The following is a 22687-nucleotide window of genomic DNA, read 5'->3' as shown; positions in this document are numbered from 1 at the left end:
TTTTCTTTAATTCTTTTTATTCTGTTGTTGGCTGTCTGTTTGACTCGGTCACCACTAAGGCATACTTTTTCTTTTTTATTCTTCTTTTATTTCCTGGGCAGGGTTGCACGGGCAATTACAAAAGCGCACAGGCTTGGCCTTGGCCGCATAATTTGTGTGGAATTTTTGTTCATTGCTGTTTCGGTGTGAGAGCAGCCTTCAGGAATGGCCACAGCTCAGCATTATGGTCTGGGATTGGGGTTTCTGACCATCTTTTTTCCAACAAAATGATTTTGTTTTTTGTTTTTATGAGCAGCTCGCCTTAAAAGCTGTGTTCCATATGTACCTCGAGAGATGAGAGCTTAGCTAAAGCACTTCATAGACTCTTCCTCTAAATTTTCCATAAGCATGTTACTGTTTTCTTTTCCTGCACATTATTATTGCTATTATTATTATTGTTGTTTGAAATACAGAGCTGTATGATATCATTGGACTACATCCAGCATGGACCCTGCCGGTGTCCCTTACCACACAATTTAGGTTTTTTTCTGTCTCTCTACACCACAATGCACAACTTTATTCCTACATGGTAGCGGTTAATAAGCACGTTCTCTGGCTTCCAGCTTCCCATGATCTCCTTTCTGATGGGGTAGGAATTGTGAAGGAGCTATGTATGTAGGTCAAGTCCAGCTTCTTGTACCACGTCACTTCTGCATTAGCATAAAATTGCTCTCGGTTTCTGGTTAAACAAAGGCCAGGATTTACTCAATTGCAATTTGCATTTTGATTGGATTGGTCTTTTCTGCATTAGTGCCGTCAGACTAGTAGATTCCCTTTTCCTTTCTTCTTTTTTAATGGCAGATGCTGCAACATTTGGGGAGTGATGGATGTGGTTTCTAAGACGACAAGGGAGGGGGCAGGGTTTGCTTTTGAAGTTGCTACTCCATAAAACTGGTGATTATGAGAAAAGGAAGATAGACCCATGTGCTTCGTAGTGCAGAAGGAGAAAAAAGGAGATTTTTATGGACACGCCCTTTTATTCCCCCATACCATCTCTACATTCAGAGGAGCTGTTCAGTTTTTAACTATAGTGTTCAGATTGCTGTAGCACATCAAGGTGTAATTATGATAATTTTATGAAGTCGTTGGTAGCATTTAGTGAAAAACTGTGTTTTTCTTACGATAAAGAAAGAAAGATGTAAAGAATGGAAGCTGAAATATGTTAATTTTCATTAATTTAGTAAAAACCAGCGATATGATGAGTGGAGCTGGTATTTACAATGATGTGAAACCTGTCCATTAACCTGTGACTAAAGCTGACTAATGATTTATTCCTTTTACGTTACGCACTGTTGCACCACCTCAGTCTGGCTCCAAGTGGGTGCTGGTGTGGTTTTATTGCAGTGTCACAGCAATGCAAACCAACTGTGACATTTAAAATGGATATAAACAGTAACTGTGTGGTTTGAACATGTAAACCAAGGGTCAGGTATGGCTGAGGAGTGATCTCTGAAACCAGTAAAGCTTAACCTCTGCACAGGGACGAGATACTTCAGTCCATCTGATGGGGCTGTCTGATCAAAAGACTTTGGATTAACTTTTATTTAATCTAACAAATGTGCTTTCGTGACATTTTTCTTGACTTATCAGGAAGTAAGCCTGGCCCTGCGCCTGTCGATGACACTCACAGCCGCTAATTACTTTGTGAGATCTTTATGGCGACAGCGGAGATGGATTTTGTAACTTGCAGGTCCACAAAACAGGTCATTGTGAAACAAGAATCAAACCTTGACTGATTTGCATAATTTTTCTTTTTTTGAGACCAAAACAAAATCAAACAATGAAAGGAATCTTTCTGTGAAATACGTCCCAATGTTTTTGCAGCGACAAGGACTCGGCAGGAACTTGAACTACTGTTCTCCTCGTCTGAGCCGTCATGTTTCTGCAGCATTAAGTGCATTGCTTTGTGGATGAATGTGAAGAAAGTTTCCTTTCATGTGTGCTTTAGTGTCATGCATGCAGCAGGTTAAAAATACCCAAACCTAAATGCTTAAAAGCTTGTTGTAACACAGGAAGCCCAATGAAAGGGCACACTCCTACATTTACATTGTGAGCTGGGGCTACAGGTGTGAAAGTCCATTGTGTTTAATTATTTACCACCCAGCAGACATTCCCCATCTCTCTTGCACTTCCTGAAAACTTACCACCCCACCCCCCCTTATCTTTTCAAAATAACAGAAGCCTCATTATTTTTATTTATTTATTTATTTTTTTAAGTATTGAATTGCCATGTTATGAGTAATGGAAAAGTTACATGGTAATATAAACCTTGTTTTAATTACATTTTCATCATACTTGTAATATTGCATCCATAATAATTGAATCTGATCCACAGTCTCTTAACTGTTTAAAGTTTATATTTGCAGATGGATTTATGTATCAAAATAATTTAAACTCTTACCTAAGCTACACTTTAATGTGTAGAGTCTTAGACTTGAATAAAATATAATATATGCATATAGAAAGCTGTATAGTTAACAGTATAAAAGCAAATTTGCAAATTGTCTAAAAACTCAGCAGAAAACCTTCCATGATTCCTTCATCATTCTTTTTTTTTTTGCCATTGTTTCTTTTAATATTTTCTCGGGGTCTGAAAAGTGCCTAGAGACAGTTTATGTTGTAGTACCCTATATAAATAAAGTTGAATTGGATGTCCTTTAGCATCTGAAAGACCAGAACACCCCTAATGAAATGAGATGTTTCTATGCAGTCGTAACATTCAGTTAATGGCATGCACTCCCACCACTTCATTCTCCTGTACAGTTGGGTCCAGAAGTTTGAAGGGTTTTTTGACTTTTCCTATATACGCCACTGATGGGAGGTGTGACCAAAGTCTAGACTTCCTGCTTTAATTTCAGAGGTTTTATAAAAACTATGGAAGTACAGCCGTTTTCTAAGCAAAGTACCCTATTATCAGCCGTAACCATACATTGTAATACTTGGGTGAAGATGCTTAGCAGTCAGTGACTGCCTGAAGTCTGGAGCCAATGGCCACGTTAAACTTTTGATTTCCTTGCTTTGCACGAACTTGACTGCAGCCACATGCAGCTGCTCATTTGTGGGTCTTTATGCCCCCAGTTTAGTCGTCAGTAAATGAAAAGCTGACGCTGTAGTGGGTCGAGATCAGGCGACTGACTCGGCTGTTAAAGGAGCATGAGGCTCCTTTTTAAGAAATGAGACTCTCTAGCGCCACCCTTCACCACGACGGCCGTCGGGGGTACTGCAGCCAAAAGTGAAGCCGGCACGGGAGAACGGGGAGAACGTGCATGCAGCATCATTTGACGTCACATCCGCAGGACAACTCGGGAAACTCGGCCCCAGCACTGCAGCACATTTTGCAGCAACAGCCTGTTCAAGGCAACGGAGAGATACACTAGAGGGCTCATTCGTTTTGGTTTGGAACGCTTCATCTGACATTATTACTAGAAAACTTAAAACGTATACCAATTTTTTTTCATAAATCCTGCCTCAATCCTGCCTCAAGCTCCTTTAAAGAATATTCCAATCTTCTTCTTCAAAAGCTCTTAAGGCGCTTTTATTTTATTTTTGGGGTCATTATCTGCACTGTTAAAATAAATATTGGTGAACCTGCCCATACCATAACATTGGCTCCACCATGTTTGACACGTGATGTGGATGATGTGCCATGTTTGGCCACACCCCATTTTTGCTATAGCTCTTTCTTGCTTTTAGCTCTTTTATGACCTCCTGCACTTGCATGAGACATCATTTGACTTCACACTGTCCAGCCAAACAGCTGCCACATGCCAATTCAATAGCTTTCCCTCTGTTTTATTTGTCTTAAGGTAATGGAGGGAATCAACTGACCAACTGGTTGGAATCAACTGACCTATATACCCTGAATATTGAGGCAATTTGTTTAAAATGGCTACAATTCCTAAATTGCAAATGCCAAATTTAGTAAAAAAAACGTTCAATTGAACCTTAAACTCTACACTTTCATCATATGTCAAATCCAGTGTTGTGGTGTCTAAGAGCATGAATCCTAAAATGTCTTACATTGTTCAAATATAACTGTCTATCATCAACATTTTAATGACTTTAAAGACTGACTTTTGAAGTCCAGAACCTCCTTCCCTGTGGTTCTGGACTGGGCAGATGGGTTGCTGCCCCTCCAAAATATCAAGCTTCTGCCTAGAACAGTTTGCTCTCAACTTGGATCATGAGTGATGTGCGTAGCTGTTTTTTTTTTTTTCTTGTTACACAAAAGGTTGTTTTGAGTCACTATCCCACCCACATGTCTCATGCAGTCTGCAGGAGAGATGTGTTACTTCTTTTTTTTTTACAATCGCATGTGGCCACACAGTTTCCTTTTCTGAGACGTTTCATCTTGTCAGAGGGGATTTTGGGGGCTCCATTACGTGTACTCGCACTCATTCTTCTCTGCGTAAAACAACCAGGCCCAATGCTGTGTTTGCAGGTGGAGCACAGGCCTTTAGGCACATGTGCACCCCAGCAAAGCTAGTGTAATTAGAATTCAGCCAGCAAGGCCTTACTATCAGGTCATGTTTAATTTAGTGTTTGCGTTTTTGTGTGAGTAAGGAGCTGTGGAGATTGAAAGCCGAGGAGGGCTTTTCTTTCTTCAAATGGTTTATAAAAAGAAACATAGTGGGTGAGTAAAAGGATCAGGGGGAGTTCAGTGCTTCTGTTACCTCTTCAGTTTCACCACAGTCTGGTTTGAAATCCATCATTTCTCAAACTGTATGGTTTCATAGGTAATTAATTGGAAGATGATATTTCTGCAAAACCCATCCAGCTGTTGTGGTGACCGAGCGGCTCATTCAGACCCGTTTCCACAGTTGCAAATGCAAAATGATGCTGTGGCTCTATGTGGTACTGTTTAATATATTAATGGCTAATGTAAATTTTATTCAAATAATCTATTCTTGGAGGTTTTCCTGGTTCACACATCTGCATCCCATGCCTGAGAAGTGAAGCATGTACATATCTTTTTGTAGCCAGTTCTGGACGGTGTGCCTGTACGCGAGCGTGTCATGCTCTTAATCATTTGTTTCCCTGTTTGTGCCTTAAAAAGCTGTCTTGCAGCTGCGTTCGCCTGTCTCTTTTCTGCACCTCCACTCTCGTTTCCCTCTGTCACATATCCATGGCGCCTGTCGCCAGGGCAACAACAGCCATGGCCATTCTATCCTGTCATTAGGATGAGGACACACACTCTCCTTGGCGCATGCGCGCACACAGACACACAGACACACACACACACACACACACACACACACACACGCTTCTGTTATTGGTGAATGGGAAACTATAAGGAGAAGCATTTTCTTCTGATGACGTGTAGCATGAAACTGAAGCAGGACTTAATAGAGATGTTCATGTTGTACGACTGTGTTCTTTAGTTAGAAAACCCAAATTAGTGTTTTTTCGTTTGTTTTTGTATGGGTGGATACGCAAACGACTGAGCTATCTGATATTTAAAGGAGCTTGAGCCAGGATTTATGAAAAAAATTCGTATACGTTTTAAGTTTTCTAGTAATAATGTCAGATGAAGCGTTCCAAACCCCAAAGAATGAGCCCTCTAGCGTATCTCTCCGTTGCCTTGAACAGGCTGTGTGCTGCAAAATGTGCTGCAATTGTGGGGCCGAGTTTCCCGCGCTGTCCTGCGGATGTGACGTCACATGACGCTGCATGCACGTCCTCCCCGTTCTCCCATGCCGGCTTCACTGTTGGCTGCAGTACCCCCAACGGCCGTCGTGGCGAAGGGTGGCGCTAGAGAGTCTCCTTTCTTAAAAGGAGCCTCATGCTCCTTTAAGGGACATCAGAGGATGAGTTTGTCATCTGTTGTATTTGACAAATAATTCCTGCTTTTTGGTACACAGACTGCTATATCAAACTAAGTTTTGGTAGTTTGTTATTCTCACGAATGTGGCCGAAGTTTGATGCGAATGGAGGCTAGCTTCAACAAACCACTTGAAATGCAGTAGATCACGGGCTCTGAAAAGTGAAGCCAATGTCGGTATGTTTTAAACTGCAGTACCCCTGATGGCCACTAGGACTCGGCACAAAAACCTTTCTTTCTTGCTTGTGTAAATCGCTGGATGCATATGCAATTTTTCGACTTTTGACACACAGTAGTTTTGTCCTCCTACCTGTATTTGCATAAAGATAGGATAGACAGGCCCAAAGTGTCATCTTTTGGTAAATACTCTGGAGTTTAAGTGTTTCTTTTTTTTAATAAAATTATACCAGCAGACAGCTCTTTTTGAGCACTGCAGCAACACTGTTGCTTCTGCAAAGAGAGCTGCACCTTCGACAGCCTTCGTGTTGTTCTTTCGGTGTCCTTTTTAGGTGCGTCGGGAGGCTATGTGGGACGTGACAGAAATATATGATTTGTAACTTTGTCTCAGTGGTCATTGTACATGTAAACCTGCATTCATCAGAACGGTGCAATGGTCTTGAAATGATGGGGACATGCCAGCTGGCTGTACAGTAGATGCGTGAAAACGAGAAGGTTTACTGGAAATTGGCCGACGTTAATGTAAATTACACTGTCCCACCCTCATGAATGCATCCTTGACAGCCTTGCATTCAGGTGGTGAAGAAAAACGGCAGTTTTTGTAATATTCAAATATTCAAACAACATCTAGATAAGGCAGATGTTCTCTACAAGAAAGGACAGATCAGACACTAATAATAAGGTGTTTTTGGGGTGCAGGGAGCTCTCCTAAAGACCTTTTTTTTTTTTTTTTTAAACTACAACTCTGTGGTGACCCCAGCCATATTTGATAGAGTGGCCTGCTGGTGCGGCAGCATCTCTTCTGCAGACAGGAAAAGACTGGACAAGTTGGTCAGGAAGACCACCTCAGTTCTGGGGACACCTGGGCACTTGGTAGAGGAGGTGGGAGAAAGGAGGATGGCAACCAAACCAAAGATCCTCTATACAGAAGATAGCGCATTACCCTTTCTGCCAATGGTATGAAATGGTATCCACTTCCTGTCTCCTAAGTGGGCGTGGTCGCCCCTCTCCCCACATCGTTTTGGAAGTGTTGTAACGAGATACAGTACAACTTATTTGTGCCTTATTTTGCCGCTCGATTTTTCATCATCATCGGATCAGTCTTAATATTCTTTTTTTCCCTTCCAAAAAGACTAAAGAATAATAACAATAACAATATTATTAAGCAAAGAAGCAAGTTTTATTTTAGTTTTAAACTTAATTTTATCCGATGGGAAAACGACTTTGGCAGTTCTGCAGTGACCGACGACTCTGAATCTCTGAATCAGCACCAGAGAGGAGAGCTATGTATTATTATTATATTATATTATTAGCTATGAGAGCCAAATCTCGCGAGAGTGTGTTGCTCAGACAGAGACAGGTCTCAAACAAAGTTCATTCTCTCCTAATCTGTCGGTCTGAAAATTGCCATTTTGGTGTCAGAATGTTCAGAAGGTTTGTGGCTTTTGAAAAATGTGTCCCATATTTACTTAGGTTACTATGGGGCGAAGGAATTGGTAATAATCTGTGCTCACGTTCACTTTTCCCATAGGACTCAATAGACTCAGGACCTGCTGTTAGTCTCCTAAAGGTTTAGGCAGTGGGGAAACCCACGTGACACAGATACAGGAAACACAACCGTAGTGGGCTGTCTCGTTTATTGAACGTCTCTGACCAAACTATCATCCTTGCTTGACTCCCACCCTCTGTATAGGTGCAGTGTCATCCTTGAGCAGCTCCTTCAGTGACGGGCTGCTGCATCTCTTAACCGTCTGAAGAAACGATATTAAAGGGCTTTTCTCCCAGCTGTGGTCAGGCTTTACAATCAGAGTTGATCCCAGTTATCCGTCGATGACTACTAGACACTTTGAGGTCCTTATCGTCTTCCTTTTTATCCTGGATGCAAATACCATCCCCAAACTTTCCGTGAAACCATGTTGATCACTAATTCGTCTCTGTCTGTCTGAAGTTCACTGAGACAGTATTCTCATTATTGCCCATGATCGGTGGACTCCACAGCTGCTCGGTACCATCTGAACAAAGGATCATTGTGAGATGAATTAACTGGGTCCCTACGGATGTTGGTCTTCCAAATAACAGAACCGCGAACATTTCCAGTGGATATGAATTTCTTCACATTATTCTTTGGATTCCTCAGAGAAAAGGAAATAAGTCGATTTAATGAATGGAGATAAAATGTCAAATGTTATCAATAACATGATTGTGATGCAACATTGATCTTCGACACACCAAATACCCTTCCTCTCACAGCCAGCGTGTGATTCTGTCCTGTCCTTTTGTCTTGATTTGTGGCTTTTCAGACACACCCGAGCATGGACATTTTCTCATGCAAGTCCAGCAGCAAACGTTCCTACAATGGCAGCGTGTGTGTATGTTGGGAGTCGACTGCTGATGGGTTTCGATCCCCACCCTGCCAGTGTCACCTTACACACAGCATGTGCGTTCTCATTGATCTGAACAAGGTCATACAATAATTTTAGATGGATCAAATGAATTGTTGGCATGCCTCCCACTTATCTGAAGCTTGTTGATATCGGCACATTTTATAAATGTGCTGCTTTTCCCATCTTTTTTCTTCCCAGTCCGATAATCCAACACTGATGGCTCAGGGACACTAAACACACACACACACACACACACACACACACACACACACATATTCATACTCATCTACAGAAGGCATACTATTACAACAGTGAGTCACCGTCTCGAGGCTTGGCAGTGCAAACACAGATTTTCACATTTAACACTGCTAGCATCCCACGCCACCACCTGAGCCACGAACGCCAGCCATCTACATATGTTTAGTTCCTTCTGAAATGACTCCACTTCCCGTGTGATGGAGAGTTGTAGGTGGATTTTCTTTTTGCAGCTCCACAGACGGCTGATCGGTGGTCTTAGCGTCGTCGTTTTGCTGAAATGTTTCATAGGTCTTAGCGTCTTTATATTTGAGATTATTTCGTAAAACTGAAAAGAAAACGATGCCAGTGAAAACATGTCCTTTCTGTCTTTTCTTGTTTTATTTCAGCAATACACTCCTTGTGTAATGAAAACGGGGTATTCAGGATTTTCAAAAACATAAATTTATCTGAAAGCACATCATTAGTGGTTACTGAGAAGCCTGTGTGGGGGTAAAGTTCATACTTAAAGAGACTTTTTCTCCATATAAGGAAACAAAACCACTTCCTACTCCCAGTAGTCTCTTTTTATTCTGGCACGTCCAGCTTCATTTAAGTTTTAAGAGACGGTTTCTGTAAAGCTATAAAAAAAACAACAACATTCAGCTCAGTTGAAATGGACCGACGATCTTAGAGGACATCTGAAACCTTTTTTCTGTGCCCGCATTAAACGTCTCATCAGTCATAAATTGATTTGCGCTGACAGTGTCTGAGCTTTAATGGAAGCTGCCGTGCACATTCCAAAATGCACTATTTTGGAGACCACTTCCCTACTGCGACTGTTACCATTTGTTCAGTAGGGCTGGGGATCGATTCAAATGTCAAAAATCGATTCGATTCCGATTCTTAAGATTCAGAATCGATTATCAAGATTTGATTCGATCCGATTCGATTCCAATATTGATTTGGGTTAGTGTTATTAAAACTGTTTTTTGAGCTGTTGCATGAATTATATGACTGTAGTTATGCAAAATATTACTACTAGTATTATATTGAGATTAAACAGCAAGTATTGGCAGCTAATGAAGCTGTAAGGACCAATCAGCTCCCAGAATGCTGATAGAACTACTTTCAGAAACATCATGTGGGTCAGAATTACCAAACAGATCCAGGGAGGAAACAGAGACGGATGAAATCGGTTTTATTTTTTCCCACATTCCGTTTTTATTTGTTCCATTTTCGGTCTATTTTGGTTTTTAATTTTTGAGCATTTGGTTTTTAGCATTTTTTGCAAATGTAACCCCACAACAGTATATAAAGTAATGAAATAAAGACAATTTATGCAATTATAACCTAACACTTTAATGTTTTCATACCTTTAAACATATTTAAAGGCAAAAACATGGCACCAGTTATTCTCGTGTCCAACAAAACATTACTTTTTTGGGCATAAACAAAAAAATAACCAAAAGTTGTAATGTAATGATGAAAAAAAATAAATACAGAAATAAATAAAATAAAAAAATAAAAAAAAGAATCGATCTTTAGACATATGAATCGATTTTTAGGAATTAATATGAGAATCGATTTAGAATTGGGAAATCGATTTTTTTCAACACAGGCCTATTGTTCAGTGCATTAGATTTGTTTCAGTGTCTTTAATGGTTTGACTTAAAGTGTTTGTCATCCTTGTCTCCAGGCTCTAATGCAGCTGCAGGTAAACTGGTGCTGCTCTCATATAATCTACCTGGCTGGGGATTAGCTCTAATCAGGCACAGGTCAATCTGCTGCGAGCAGCGGCGCATTGTTGGCTCCTTTTGTTCGTCTTCCACATGCATCATTAAGTACAGATAATGTGAGAAATTTTAATGATGTCTTTTTTTTTTTTTTGCATAAAGCTAAAACTGCTGTATATCAGCTCAACTCCGATGCTACCTGTTAACAGAGATGAACATGGAAAAGTGCACAGCCAGTCAAGGACACATGGTGTAAACAAACACATGCCGCCAAATCGTCAGTAAAGTGTAGCTGGATTATTGTGCCGGAGCTCTTTTATAACTCTGAGCCATTTGATGGCAGTCTGTTCAGCACCGTCGGGTAGCTGGCACTCTCTGTGTCCATTCAGTAGGAACCACTTTTCACCAAATGAGGACATGCCATGCTGGGTGGCCCGGAATAAATTCCTGGCATCGCTCTGATCTCGGCTACCGGCAAAGACACATTCATGAGGGCACGCTCTTGTTCACAGGCTCTCTCCCTCGCTATCTTTGTTGGTCGTGTTCCCCCAAACAGTTACAACAGCTATCTTTTACAAAAGAAAAAAATAGTCTAACTTGGCTGTTTTAGTTGGGGTTTTTTCAGAGCAGGATAAAAACTGTGAATAAGCATGATTTTCTTTCTGTCATGTCCGATTTTATTATTTCTTCTTTCTTCCATTACATTCCTTTCACTTTCACTCGAGTCCTATTTTATTCAGTTCATATCAATACAGTGTGTCATTACATAACAAACAAATCTAGAGGACTAAGTTGGTTGGATGGTGTCCCAGTGATGTCACAGCGTCCTGTTGGAGAACCCAGTCCTGAACCAGAACAACAGACCTGGAACCAGCCCCAGTTTACCCATCACACCCTGAGGGAAGAGGACCAATCACTTCTGCCTCCGTGATGAGGGCTTTTAAAACCTCTCATCGCCAGTTGTACCATGGGAGAAACTCCTACGTAACGTCGGATGTGATGCTCATTAACTTGTAACAGTCTTGTCCGATTGACATGGATCAATACTGGCGGTCAGAAGTGAAGTGGGAGAGAGGACACGGAAGGAGGCTCGGCAGATGCGTCTTCAGTGAGACGAGAGCTGCGAGGCCAGACAACACGAACAGTGAGTGACTGTGAAAGAGGAAGCGAGCCCAGCGGCCAGCCTGATTTATTGATGGGTCTGGCTTGTGGCATTCAGAGACTTCCTCTAAGACAGGAAGCCACTTTTGTGGGGAAAGGGGTTTTTTTTTTTTTGGTTGTCGAATGAGAGTTTTTAGGGATAAAATTAGGATATTTCGTAAACTGGGGGCCATTTTATAGCTATAAAATTATGTCAAATGACTGTTTCTATACATGGAGTTCGACTGTTTTAGATTGTTTTTACAACTGGATGATTGTTTTCTGTTGTCCAGAGGAAAAAAGTTACTCAAATCTTGTTAATTCATCAGTGACAGAGGTAATTTTTAGTCAAAGTTGACCCCACTCATCTAGTGTCTGCGGTGCATCTGGAGTTAACACATGATTATCTCAGCTTTAAGATGTTTGGGGCGTCGGCAGCGGTCCCCTGCTGTGTCTGGCCACGGGACATTGGCAGCGGATCCTTCTGGTCCTGTGGTCTCCGGGGTGGGGCCGTCGTGGGCATGCGGTTCACAGATGCGGGAGTTTGAAGGTCAACAGCTTAAGATTGTGGTTTGTTGCTTCCTCAAACCATTTCTGACCAGTTCTTGTCAATACTGATTAGGCCTGTATTGAAAAAATCGATTTCCCAATTCTAAATCGATTCTCATATTAATTCATAAAAATCGATTCATATGTCTTGAGATCGTTTTTTTTTTTTTTATTATTTATTTTTGGGGGGGGATTTTTTTTAATTTTCTTTTATTTATTTATTTATTTATTTATTTATTTATTTTTTCATTATTACATTACAACTTTTGGTTATTTTTTTGTTTATCCCCAAAAAAGGAAGGTTAGGTTATAATTGCATAAATTGTCTATATTTCATTACTTTATATACTGTCTTGGGGTTACATTTGCAAAAAATGCTAAAAACCAAATTCTCAAAAATTTAAAAACCAAAATAGACCGAAAAAGGAACAAATAAAAATGGAATGTGGGAAAAAATAAAACCAATTTCATACGACTCTGTTTCCTCCCTGGATCTGTTTGGTAATTCTGACCCACACGATGTTTCTGAAAGCAGTTCTATCAGCATTCTGGGAGCTGATTGGTCCTTACAGCATCATTAGCTGCAATACTTGCTGTTTAATCTCAATATAATACTAGTAGTAATATTTTGTATAGCCGCAGTCATATAATTCATGCAACAGCTCAAAAAACAGTTTTAATAACACTAACCCAAATCAATATCGAAACGAATCGGATCAAATCAAATCTTGTTAATCAATTCTGAATCTTAAGAATCGGAATCGAATCAATTCTTGACATTTGAATCGATCCCCAGCCCTAATACTGATATTATCTAAACACATCATCAGATATATGCGTGATTGTTTTTTTCTTTTTGTTCTTAGCTCCTAGATAATTTAGTAGCTGTTTTCTGAGTATTGATTATCTGAATATGATTACTAAAGACTTACAGAGACAAGTGGGGGAAGTTGTTGAAACATTTCTGATGGTTGTGTTTAAGAGGTGTAAATCTTCTAGACTCCTTGGTTGTGGCACATCTGCTGCAGACTCTCGTCCTAAATCACTGTTCTGCATTTGTAGCCACCTGTCTGGCGTGTTTCCTCTTTGAGTAGGAACAAAGGGTGAAATAGGTCGCCCACATCCAATAGCTCAACTTGTGCTGGTGTCAAAGCATAGATCCAGGAAAAAACAAGAGCGGAGACCGCACACTTTTACTCCCCAGTGCAGATTTATTTAGCACATCAAATGTGACATTTCGAGCGCATTTTGCTCTTCTTCAGACTAAGTCTGAAAGTGTGCGGTTTCCTCTTTGAGAAAGAGACGAATTATATCCCAACTCTCATAATTGTCACATTTGTAACTGTAGGCTCCACACTGTCTAAATATGTATGTTTTTTTGTTTCTTTATTCTGGATCAGCCTTTACTCATTTGTAGATTTTTGTCACGAAGCCATGGGCGACTTCTGCATGTATAAAGTGTTTTTCTGCAGTTTTAAATCCTCACGCTTTCACTATCAACCCCATATCTGATAACAAGTTTCTTCAGCCTCTTAGACTCAGTCCTCAAACACTCATTTTGAACTTTACAGTCTGTTTTTTTTTTTTTTTAAATGAAACTCCAGAAGTTAATCAATAAACCCTGGCCAGTAAAATATATGCATTATTTGTCTCTAATCTATAGATATGTAGAACTTTGACCCTCATACAGCCTGCATATGCAGTAATTGTCTTGCTGTACGAAAGTTGTTTAATTTGTGGACTTTGTTCTCAGTCTATAAACTGATCCAGAGCTTGATAAACAGTATCAGTCAAAAGTTTCGATACACCCAGTTATTTGAAAGAAACGTGCAGACTGGTACTATACTATATATCCAAAGAGCTCAGACAGTTTTCATAGACACATTTTGTGTATTGCTTCCATCGTGATGATGGATGTGGTATCCAGAAGTCTGAGAGATTTGAAGAAAGCATGACTGTGCACTGTAAGTGGTCGTCTTGAATTGGACTGAGTTGACGGAAATTGAATTGTTCCTGGCCCGTGGCCTTGTGACCTAGATTATGGTAGGTTTAGGCCAAGGCCTGCAGAGTGGATGGGGCTAGGTACGGTTTATTAAGAAGACACAAGACAGCTCCCCGGTTGCTGCACGTGTGCATCAGCTGGGGATCTCCGTGGCTTGTTAGAAGTAACAAAGTAAAGCCTGCTGGAGTTTGCAGCATCGGCATGTGGCCTGAACATACCAAAAGTAACCTACCACAAACTGCTTGTGGTTCTTGTGTCTTCCTGAACTGCTGCCTGCAGCTCCGGGTTTGCTGACAGAGAACTGCACACTTCACCACCAAAGAAACTGTCTGAAAAATGAAGTTGATAAGTAAAAAGCAAATAAAACATGGAAACATGATTAATATAAAGTTCAGTTTATGTCAATGACGCAGTGATTAACACACGTGATAACGAGAAACTGATTAGACATCTCATCTGAAAATAAATGCACACTGGCAGCTAAAACCACCAGGGTCTCTGGCTCTACACTTGCCATTCATGTTGGATTACACGGTGAAGCAAAGCGCAGGGGCTCGTCTCACCCCAAGCACCCGTGTTCCACTGAAGCACCGCCAAACAGATAGGTCTTACTGCAAAACGCCCAGAGACCATCAATCACGAGCCCTGAGCTCCTGCAAGGCTGCCACCTGGCCCGCTGAGGAGGACAAAGCACAACACATGATGCAGCCAGACATGCTGAATCCAACTGCAGCTGGCTCATTTAAAGATCTGTGGAGAATAGGTGACAGATATTATCTATATATATATATATATATATATAGAGACTAGGGCTGGGTGATATATCGAGATTTTAATATATATCGATATATTTTCAAACGCGATATGGTACGAGACAATATCGTTTATATCGATTTAGCTTCTTTTTTTTATGATTTTGATATAGCTTATTTTGTGACAAATTGACTTGAATGTTTTATTTGAGATTTGCACAAATGTTTTGTTATTTGCACCTCAGTGGAAAAGTCTGCCTGTTACTGTCTACATTGTATTAATTGCACAGTGTATTTTAATTTAATTGTTATGCAGGAAAGGGATATTAGTTTTATTTTATTCAAGAAGCATTTTTATTCTATATATGCAGGCAGTTTATTTTTATTTCATTTGTTTTATACATTTTGATATTGTGCAGACTCTGTTAATAAAAGGTACTTGTGTGACATTTGGCACGAGGCTTTGTGTTAAAACTGATGTTTTAAGGGTTTGCCTCAGAAAAAATGAAGCTAACAGAGATGTTATGCTATAATGCTTTGGGGGAAACTCCAATTATGGCACAGAAAAAATATCGATATGTATCGCCATTCAGCTAGAAAATATCGAGATATGACTTTTGGTTCATATCGCCCAGCCCTAGTATAGACGGTATGATTATGCATCAATAAGGAATTGATAATCTGGTCATGTTAACTGAAACTCATAAAATAAAGCCCTTGCCAAGGAGTATTAGCATTCAAATTTGCTCTTTGAAATGAGATGACATGGGATACTTGGAAATCTCGACTAGCGGCTGTAAAGATCGGCCTCTTTAGCAGCAGTTCCAGCCAGCAAACACTTACCAGTGGGTGATTTTGTTTTCTTGGTGAAAAAATTCAGGGATGTAAACAAAGATTTGTTCTGTAACAATTGTGCACGAAAAAAGGTTTTTCATTTTTATGACACTGATTGGAGGATGATGCACTGAAACTGCACTCATATCTTGTGTTTTGTGGTCTGTTGTCATAGAGATGGCCAAGTGGTTCAGGAACGGCTGTACGGATGTGATATCTTTGGACAGCGTGTGGGATAATAACGCAGGTTTTTCTATGCCTCGTTGCAGCTCAAGATCTCCTTCAACGAGTCGAGCCTCCAGAGCACGTACGAGTACCCGTCAGAGAGCAGCGCGTGGGACAGCGGGGAGGAGGACGAGGAAGAGAAGCAAGATGGGAAGCTGGCGGACGAACAGCCGAGCATGGTGGGGCGCATCCACATCCCCAGGGCCACTTTTACTGGCTCGCCCACCCACGGCAGCAACGGCAACGGTGAGGCAGCGCAACGTTTGAACAATTAATGATGCATGGATTAGGTGTCAAAAGTATTCACATTCATTACTCAGGTAGAAGTATAGATACTAGAGTTTAAAAATACTCCTGTAGAAGTTGAAGTATCAACTCAAGTTTTTTACTCAAGTAAAAGTATAAAAGTACTGGTTTCAAAATTACTTAAAGTATAAAAGTAAAAGTAATGTAAGGGGGAAAAAAGCCATTAAGGACAAAAGCCATTGAAAATGAATGCATCTTAGTATAATGCAAATATATTAAAGAAGCATATATGTGTACTATTGAGCATTAACATGTGTTTCAGAGAGCAGCAGATATGATGACTAGTTGCCTATAAGTATTGTAATGGTGCAAAAAGTCAAACTTCAGAGGCATGTTATCATTTATCCTAACCTTTATTGGAATGTACATCCAAGTTTAGTTGCAGGAATCTGAGGGAACGGATGTAAGAACAAAACTGGACAAGAACATCTGAAACAACCACAACCAAATTCACTCTATCCGGATGGAGCAATTTAACTGGATAGTTGTTTTTTTTAAGGCCAAAATGAAATAGAGTAACGAGCCTGTTTTTAAAATGTAAGGAGTAAAAAGTACAGATAATTGCGTGAAAATGTAAGGAGTAAAAGTAAAAAGTCGTCTGAAAAATAATTACTCCAGTGAAGTATAGGTAACCAAAATTTCTACTTAAGTAAGGTAACAAAGTATTTGTACTCCGTTACTTGACACTTCTGTGCATGGTTTAGGTGTCCACTTTTCTCAACCGTATCCACCCGTAGAGATATATGCAATGTCATATTTATTTTTGTACTTTTCGATAAAGCTACCGTATTGATGATGAGTGATTCGACTTCTGTGTAGAGTATTTTCTAGCTCGTTTCAAAGATTCTCAATGTACTCTGCGCCGGCCTATCCATGTATGAAAATGATGTTTCATGCTCCCTGAACCGCTCTTTGACCAGTGGAGCCTGATGAATCCTGGCATTGTTATGCCAGAGTATGCCAAAGTCATCAGGGGGGAGGACAAAAAATCTAGTGATGGAAAGACGCTGCCATTCAGGATGTTCATGTAGTCAAATAAAGGGGGGAAAAAAATGCTCCCCATTGACGAACCTTGACCTGACCAAGTGAGGAAACCCTGGATCATACTACCGCCGCCACAGGCTTGCACGGCAGCACTTCATCCAGTGTTTTCCATACTGTGACGCACTGAACACTCAGGAACGGTGGAAAACTGAACTCGTTAGGCCACATGAGTTCTTCCATCGATCCAGATTCCAATCTTTTGGATATCAGCAAAATGGCTTTTTCTTCAGTTTTCATCACTCATAAGTGATTTCCTTCCATCTGATTTCATCAAATGTTTAAGGCCCTGTCCCAATACTCCTCCTACCCCTAGTTTTCATCCCTACCCCTAAATTGTGCGCGTTCCCGTGAGGGTAGTGGTGTCCCAATTCCTCTTTTCACCTAGGGGTAGTGAAGAAAAGTAGTGTAGTGGCTATGAATCTGTCCCTACGGATCAAGGGATTTCTGATGCACACTAGTTGATCTAGTGACAGAAACATTTCCTAGAATGCTTTTTGTCGTCATTTGCGGACTGAATAAAAAAAAAAACATGGCGGACATTTCTTATTTTTTAGTGAATAAAATCAATATTTTGAGTAAGTTTCTGCATAAAAATGCGTTTTGATTACATTTCTAGCGAGAAATATATATTTTACTTTCATAATATTCACTCAGTGAATGTACATAATCACTCGTTTGCCCGTTTGCGAAGAGGTTACGTACCCTACACCGTAGGCTCTGCGTCGATTTAACGCAGAACCATAAATCAGCTCCGGAGCCGGCAGGCAGAAATCTCGAAATTTTCAGAGCAAATTTCTTAACAGGCGTAGCTACAACTGTTAGATTTCATCTATTAAACCAACATTTATCTTCTTAAATGATTTATTTCAGCCAGCGGTAATTCTCAACAGAGCTGCAGGTTTCTCCCCCGGGACGACGGCGCAGGGTGATCACGTCTGTACGTTAGCTGCTGCTGCTGCTGCTGCTGCTGCTGCTGCTGCTGCTGCTGCTGCTCCGAGCCGGCGGCTCTTCTCCGAAAACATCGGGTCAAATTTCTTAACAGGCGTTATTTGGATAAACTGAGCCCAGGTTGGGGATCTTAACGGTTACTTTTACGCCTGAAAAAATATTAAAACTTAATAAAGTGGCATATTAACAGCGCTACAGCTGAAATTAAAACAGCTTTTGGCTCTGGGCTTCCTGATTTTAGGGGTGGTGCTGAAAGTAGGAGTAGTGGGAGTATTGGGACAGGCCCCTGGGAAGATTTAAAGTGCCCTAAAATCTGTCCCTTCTTTAGGGGTAGTGATAGTGAGGGAGGGCTAGTGGAGAAAGTAGGGGGTGTATTGGGATTGGGCCTAAGTGGTCTCCAAACACAATTATTCACAATCTTTTTCTGAGCGTATGTCTTCTGCAAAGTCGGTTGAACACTGTCCTTTCAGATTATAATAATGCGATAAATAGTTCTTAACCCAGTTTTAGTATTTACGTTTGACATTTGCATGGTTGTTTAAGGAATGAAGAACCTTGTTGCGGTTGGGGTTATACAACATACTTGGAGCTGTAGCAATTTAATCACAACAGCATTTTTGTCAGGGCAATTGTCTTACCTGTTCTTCCATCGATCCAGATTCCAATCTTTTGGATATCAGCAAAATGGCTTTTTCTTTAGTTTTCATCACTCATAAGTGATGATCTAACATCTGATTTCATCAAATGTTTAAGGCCCTGTCCCAATACTCCTCCTACCCCTAGTTTTCATCCCTGCCCCTAAACTTTGCGCGTTCCCGTGAGGGTAGTGGTGTCCCAATTCCTCTTTCCACCTAGGGGGAGTGAAGAAAACGAGTGTAGTGGCTATGAATCTGTCCCTACGGATGTAGGGATTTCCGATGCACACTAGTTGATCTAGTGACAGAAAAATTTCCCAGAATGATTTTCGTCGTCATTTGCGGACTGAATTAAAAAAAAAAAAAACATGGTGGACATTTCTTATTTTTTAGTGAATAAAATCAATATTTTGAGTTAGTTTCTGCATAAAAATGCGTTTTGATTACATTTCTAGCCAGAAATATATATTTTACTTTCATAATATTCACTCAGTGAATGTACATAATCACTCGTTTGCCCGTTTGCGAAGATCTCGCCAGAATAAAGGCTGACTTATGGTTCCGCGTTAAATCGACGCAGAGCCTACGGCGTAGGATACGTACCCTACACCGTAGGCTCTGCGTCGATTTAATGTGGAACCATAAATCAGCTCCGGAGCCGGCAGGCAGAAATCCCGAAATTTTCGGAGCAAATTTCTTAACAAGTGTAGCTACAACTGTTAGATTTCATCTATTAAATCAACATTTATCTTCTTAAATGATTTATTTCAGCCAGCGGTAATTCTCCACAGAGCTGCAGGTTTCTCCCCCGGGACGACGGCGCAGGTTGAACCAGCCGTGAGCTGCTGCTGCTGCTGCTGCTGCTGCTGCTGCTGCTGCTGCTGCTGCTGCTGCTGCTGCTGCTGCTGCTGCTGCTGCTGCTGCTGCTGCTGCTGCTGCTGCTGCTGCTGCTGCTCCGAAAACATCGGGTCAAATTTCTTAACAGGCGTTATTTGGATAAACTGAGCCCAGGTTGGGGATCTTAACGGTTACTTTTACGCCTGAAAAAATATTAAAACTTAATAAAGTGGCATATTAACAGCGCTACAGCTGAAATTAAAACAGCTTTTGGCTCTCAGCTTCCTGATTTTAGGGGTGGTGCTGAAAGTAGGAGTAGTGGGAGTATTGAGACAGGACCCTGGGAAGATTTCAAGTGCCCTAAAATCTGTGGCTTCTTTTTTAGGGGTAGTGATAGTGAGGGAGGGCTAGTGTAAGAAAGTAGGGGGTGTGTTGGGATTGGGCCTAAGTGGTCTCCAAACACAATTATTCACAATCTTTTTCTGAGCGTATGTCTTCTGCAAAGTCGGTTGAACACTGTCCTTTCAGATTATAATAATGCGATAAATAGTTCTTAACCCAGTTTTAGTATTTACGTTTGACATTTACATGGTTGTTTAAGGAATGGAGAACCTTGTTGCGGTTGGGGTTATACAACATACTTGGAGCTGTAGCAATTTAATCACAACAGCATTTTTGTCAGGGCAATTATTTTACCTGTTATCTTACCTGTACCATATTTATCTCATCTTCGTGTCAATTTGTAAGCTTTTATAGTGCTTTTCTGTGTCTTTTATATACCGGGTACTTGAAAGCTATCTTATCTGTTGGCCTCTTTGAGGCTTTTACCATACCGTTGATGAAATATCTTTGCATTTTTGCATTTTGCATGAAAAAAACCATCATTGTAGAACAAGAAATAACCTTAGAAACGCAAAGGAATGCGCAATAATCCCAATATATGGGATGAATGCAGAAGTATGTGGGAGGAATCTGTATCTATTTCCAGAGTCCGGTCATATGTTGGAGCAGGAGTTGAAACGTTTATGCAGGAAATGTGGAAAATTATTTATAAAGAAAAAAAGAGAGGGTAAATTTAATCGTAAGAAATATCATGCCCTAGAAACTGCTAAAATACTCTGGTCACGTTGTTATATCAACCCCATAACTGTCCTGTGTGTAACCATGGAAACATAAGTGGGATGAGAGAGACCCCTACTGGATAAATTGTTAATTACACCCCAGTGGAGCGCACAGGATTTCAATCAGGGTTACTTCTCCTCTCGTCTGTGGTTTTAATGCATTATTTCTACATGTGAAAATTGTTTGATTTATGACTCGTTTATCTTTAGTCACTAAGAAATTCAGTTTAATCAAATTACCATGGATAAACACTAAGGGTAACATTGAGAAAACAGATTTCTGACATTTGATTTGATTTGTTTTTCAGACCTTTCCAGCTACATTCCTAAGCACTCGGTGGACATCAGCTCCTGGCAGGAACACAAACATGAGGACGGTGTTTACCAGGAAGACAACACTTCTGTGCAGCCACAGATGACGGAGGAGGTCATGGTGAGCGAAAAAAAAAAAAAAAAAAACGCTAGAATCTAACACACTCAAGCCTCAAATACACAGTTTATGTTAGAGAAAGCAGCGCCAGACCCGCCATTAGGCCGGCGCTTCCACGTATCAACACCCATTCATCACTTGACACTTTGTTTGATCATTTTTTGTAGAAGGATAGTATGAAGACCAAAATACACTAAATTACAATGACGCACAAACAGGAAAAAAGAGACATTCTCTGTCCAGATTTATCCCATTTTTATGTTATATTTTGATTTAGTTGTGATTGATTGATTGTCTAAGGTGGCTAGAGGCATTTAGCCTTCAAGTCAGAATAAACGTGCCGACAGTGTTTTGGAAAAAGGAAAATGTTTCCACTGTGTTGTAACTTCATTGACGTAGCTGGCAAGAAAGCGTCCCGGCAAGTCTGTAATTTTGGTAAATACATTATGTAACTGCGGCAACTGTGTAATGCAATCGAATGCAGACTATATTCAGTTTTGGTGATTTCCCTCAACTCTAGTCAGCGATGGTCACTGGCTGCGTGATGTCTAGTATTCAGAGCAGCTCGTTTTGTATAAATAAACAGAGAATATAGATGCACACGTTTGATATTTCTGACAAGGTCACGGTACATGTGTGCATAAGAAAATGGCCAGGGAGCGTGTGACTCATCTGTTTGTATGAATGGAAAACTGTTTCTGTCTCGTAAACACTTACCAAATGATGGAAAGGCTTTATTAAAGGTGCACTGATTAGTGTTGTAGTTTACATTTTTGGTTTAATAAAGCCTTATTTAATGACCCAAAATCAGAGAGAATGTGGATATTTATGAATAATTGTAAAAGCAGCAGCAATTCATAGATTTACTTGGACATTTATGTAACTGCAGACAAATTGAACCTAAGCTGTTACACGTTTTGTCCAATCGACTGATGTGATGCATCACTTTTTGCATTTGAAGCTAGCAATGCATTCAATAAACCGAATGATTAAGCATTTCAGAAGGAACCTTTTTCCTCTTTCTTTCTACAGACACGTGTGAGCGTGTGCAACAATACAGTTTTATGACATTTCTACAACTTGACGTCTTGAAAAATGCATGGACATCTGAGCCATCATTTTGAAGGCAGCAGATGTTGCTGCCTGCGTCTAAAATCTCGCTGTGTGGTTTTTCTGCATTAAAGCTGCTATTCCAAAAGTGTTGCAACCTTATGCAGTCACAGTCGCTGGCTTTTTGACCTTCTGCTAAAAACAACTAATTTTGGAAGGTGAATTGGGCACAAAATGTAGGAATCAGCGTAAAGTAACTTTTAAAAGAAATAGTCAAGTAAAACATAAAAAATATTAATAATATACACTCTGAGGAAGGCAGGAGAACCGCCGAAACTGTTAGATTGAAGGTAAGAATTCGGAACTTTGTCTGGAAAAAAGAAACTTTAGGATATCTATCTAGACATAATGAACACAATAGAA

At 40.4% G+C, this 22687-nt stretch overlaps 1 protein-coding gene across 1 annotated transcript in view; it reads left to right on the top strand.

The window, feature by feature from the left end:
* Positions 1–22687, top strand: part of tprn (taperin) — a 33583-nt gene that overhangs the window by 5683 nt on the left and 5213 nt on the right. Inside the window, exons 2-3 of the mRNA XM_061734485.1 lie at positions 15938–16139; positions 21093–21217. Coding sequence (XP_061590469.1) covers positions 15938–16139; positions 21093–21217 — 327 coding nt within the window. The remainder of the gene's footprint in view (positions 1–15937; positions 16140–21092; positions 21218–22687) is intronic.

This window comes from Cololabis saira, chromosome 11 (assembly GCF_033807715.1).
Source record: "Cololabis saira isolate AMF1-May2022 chromosome 11, fColSai1.1, whole genome shotgun sequence".
Lineage (NCBI taxonomy): Eukaryota > Metazoa > Chordata > Actinopteri > Beloniformes > Belonidae > Cololabis > Cololabis saira.
This window is presented reverse-complemented; position numbering and strand designations above follow the sequence as displayed.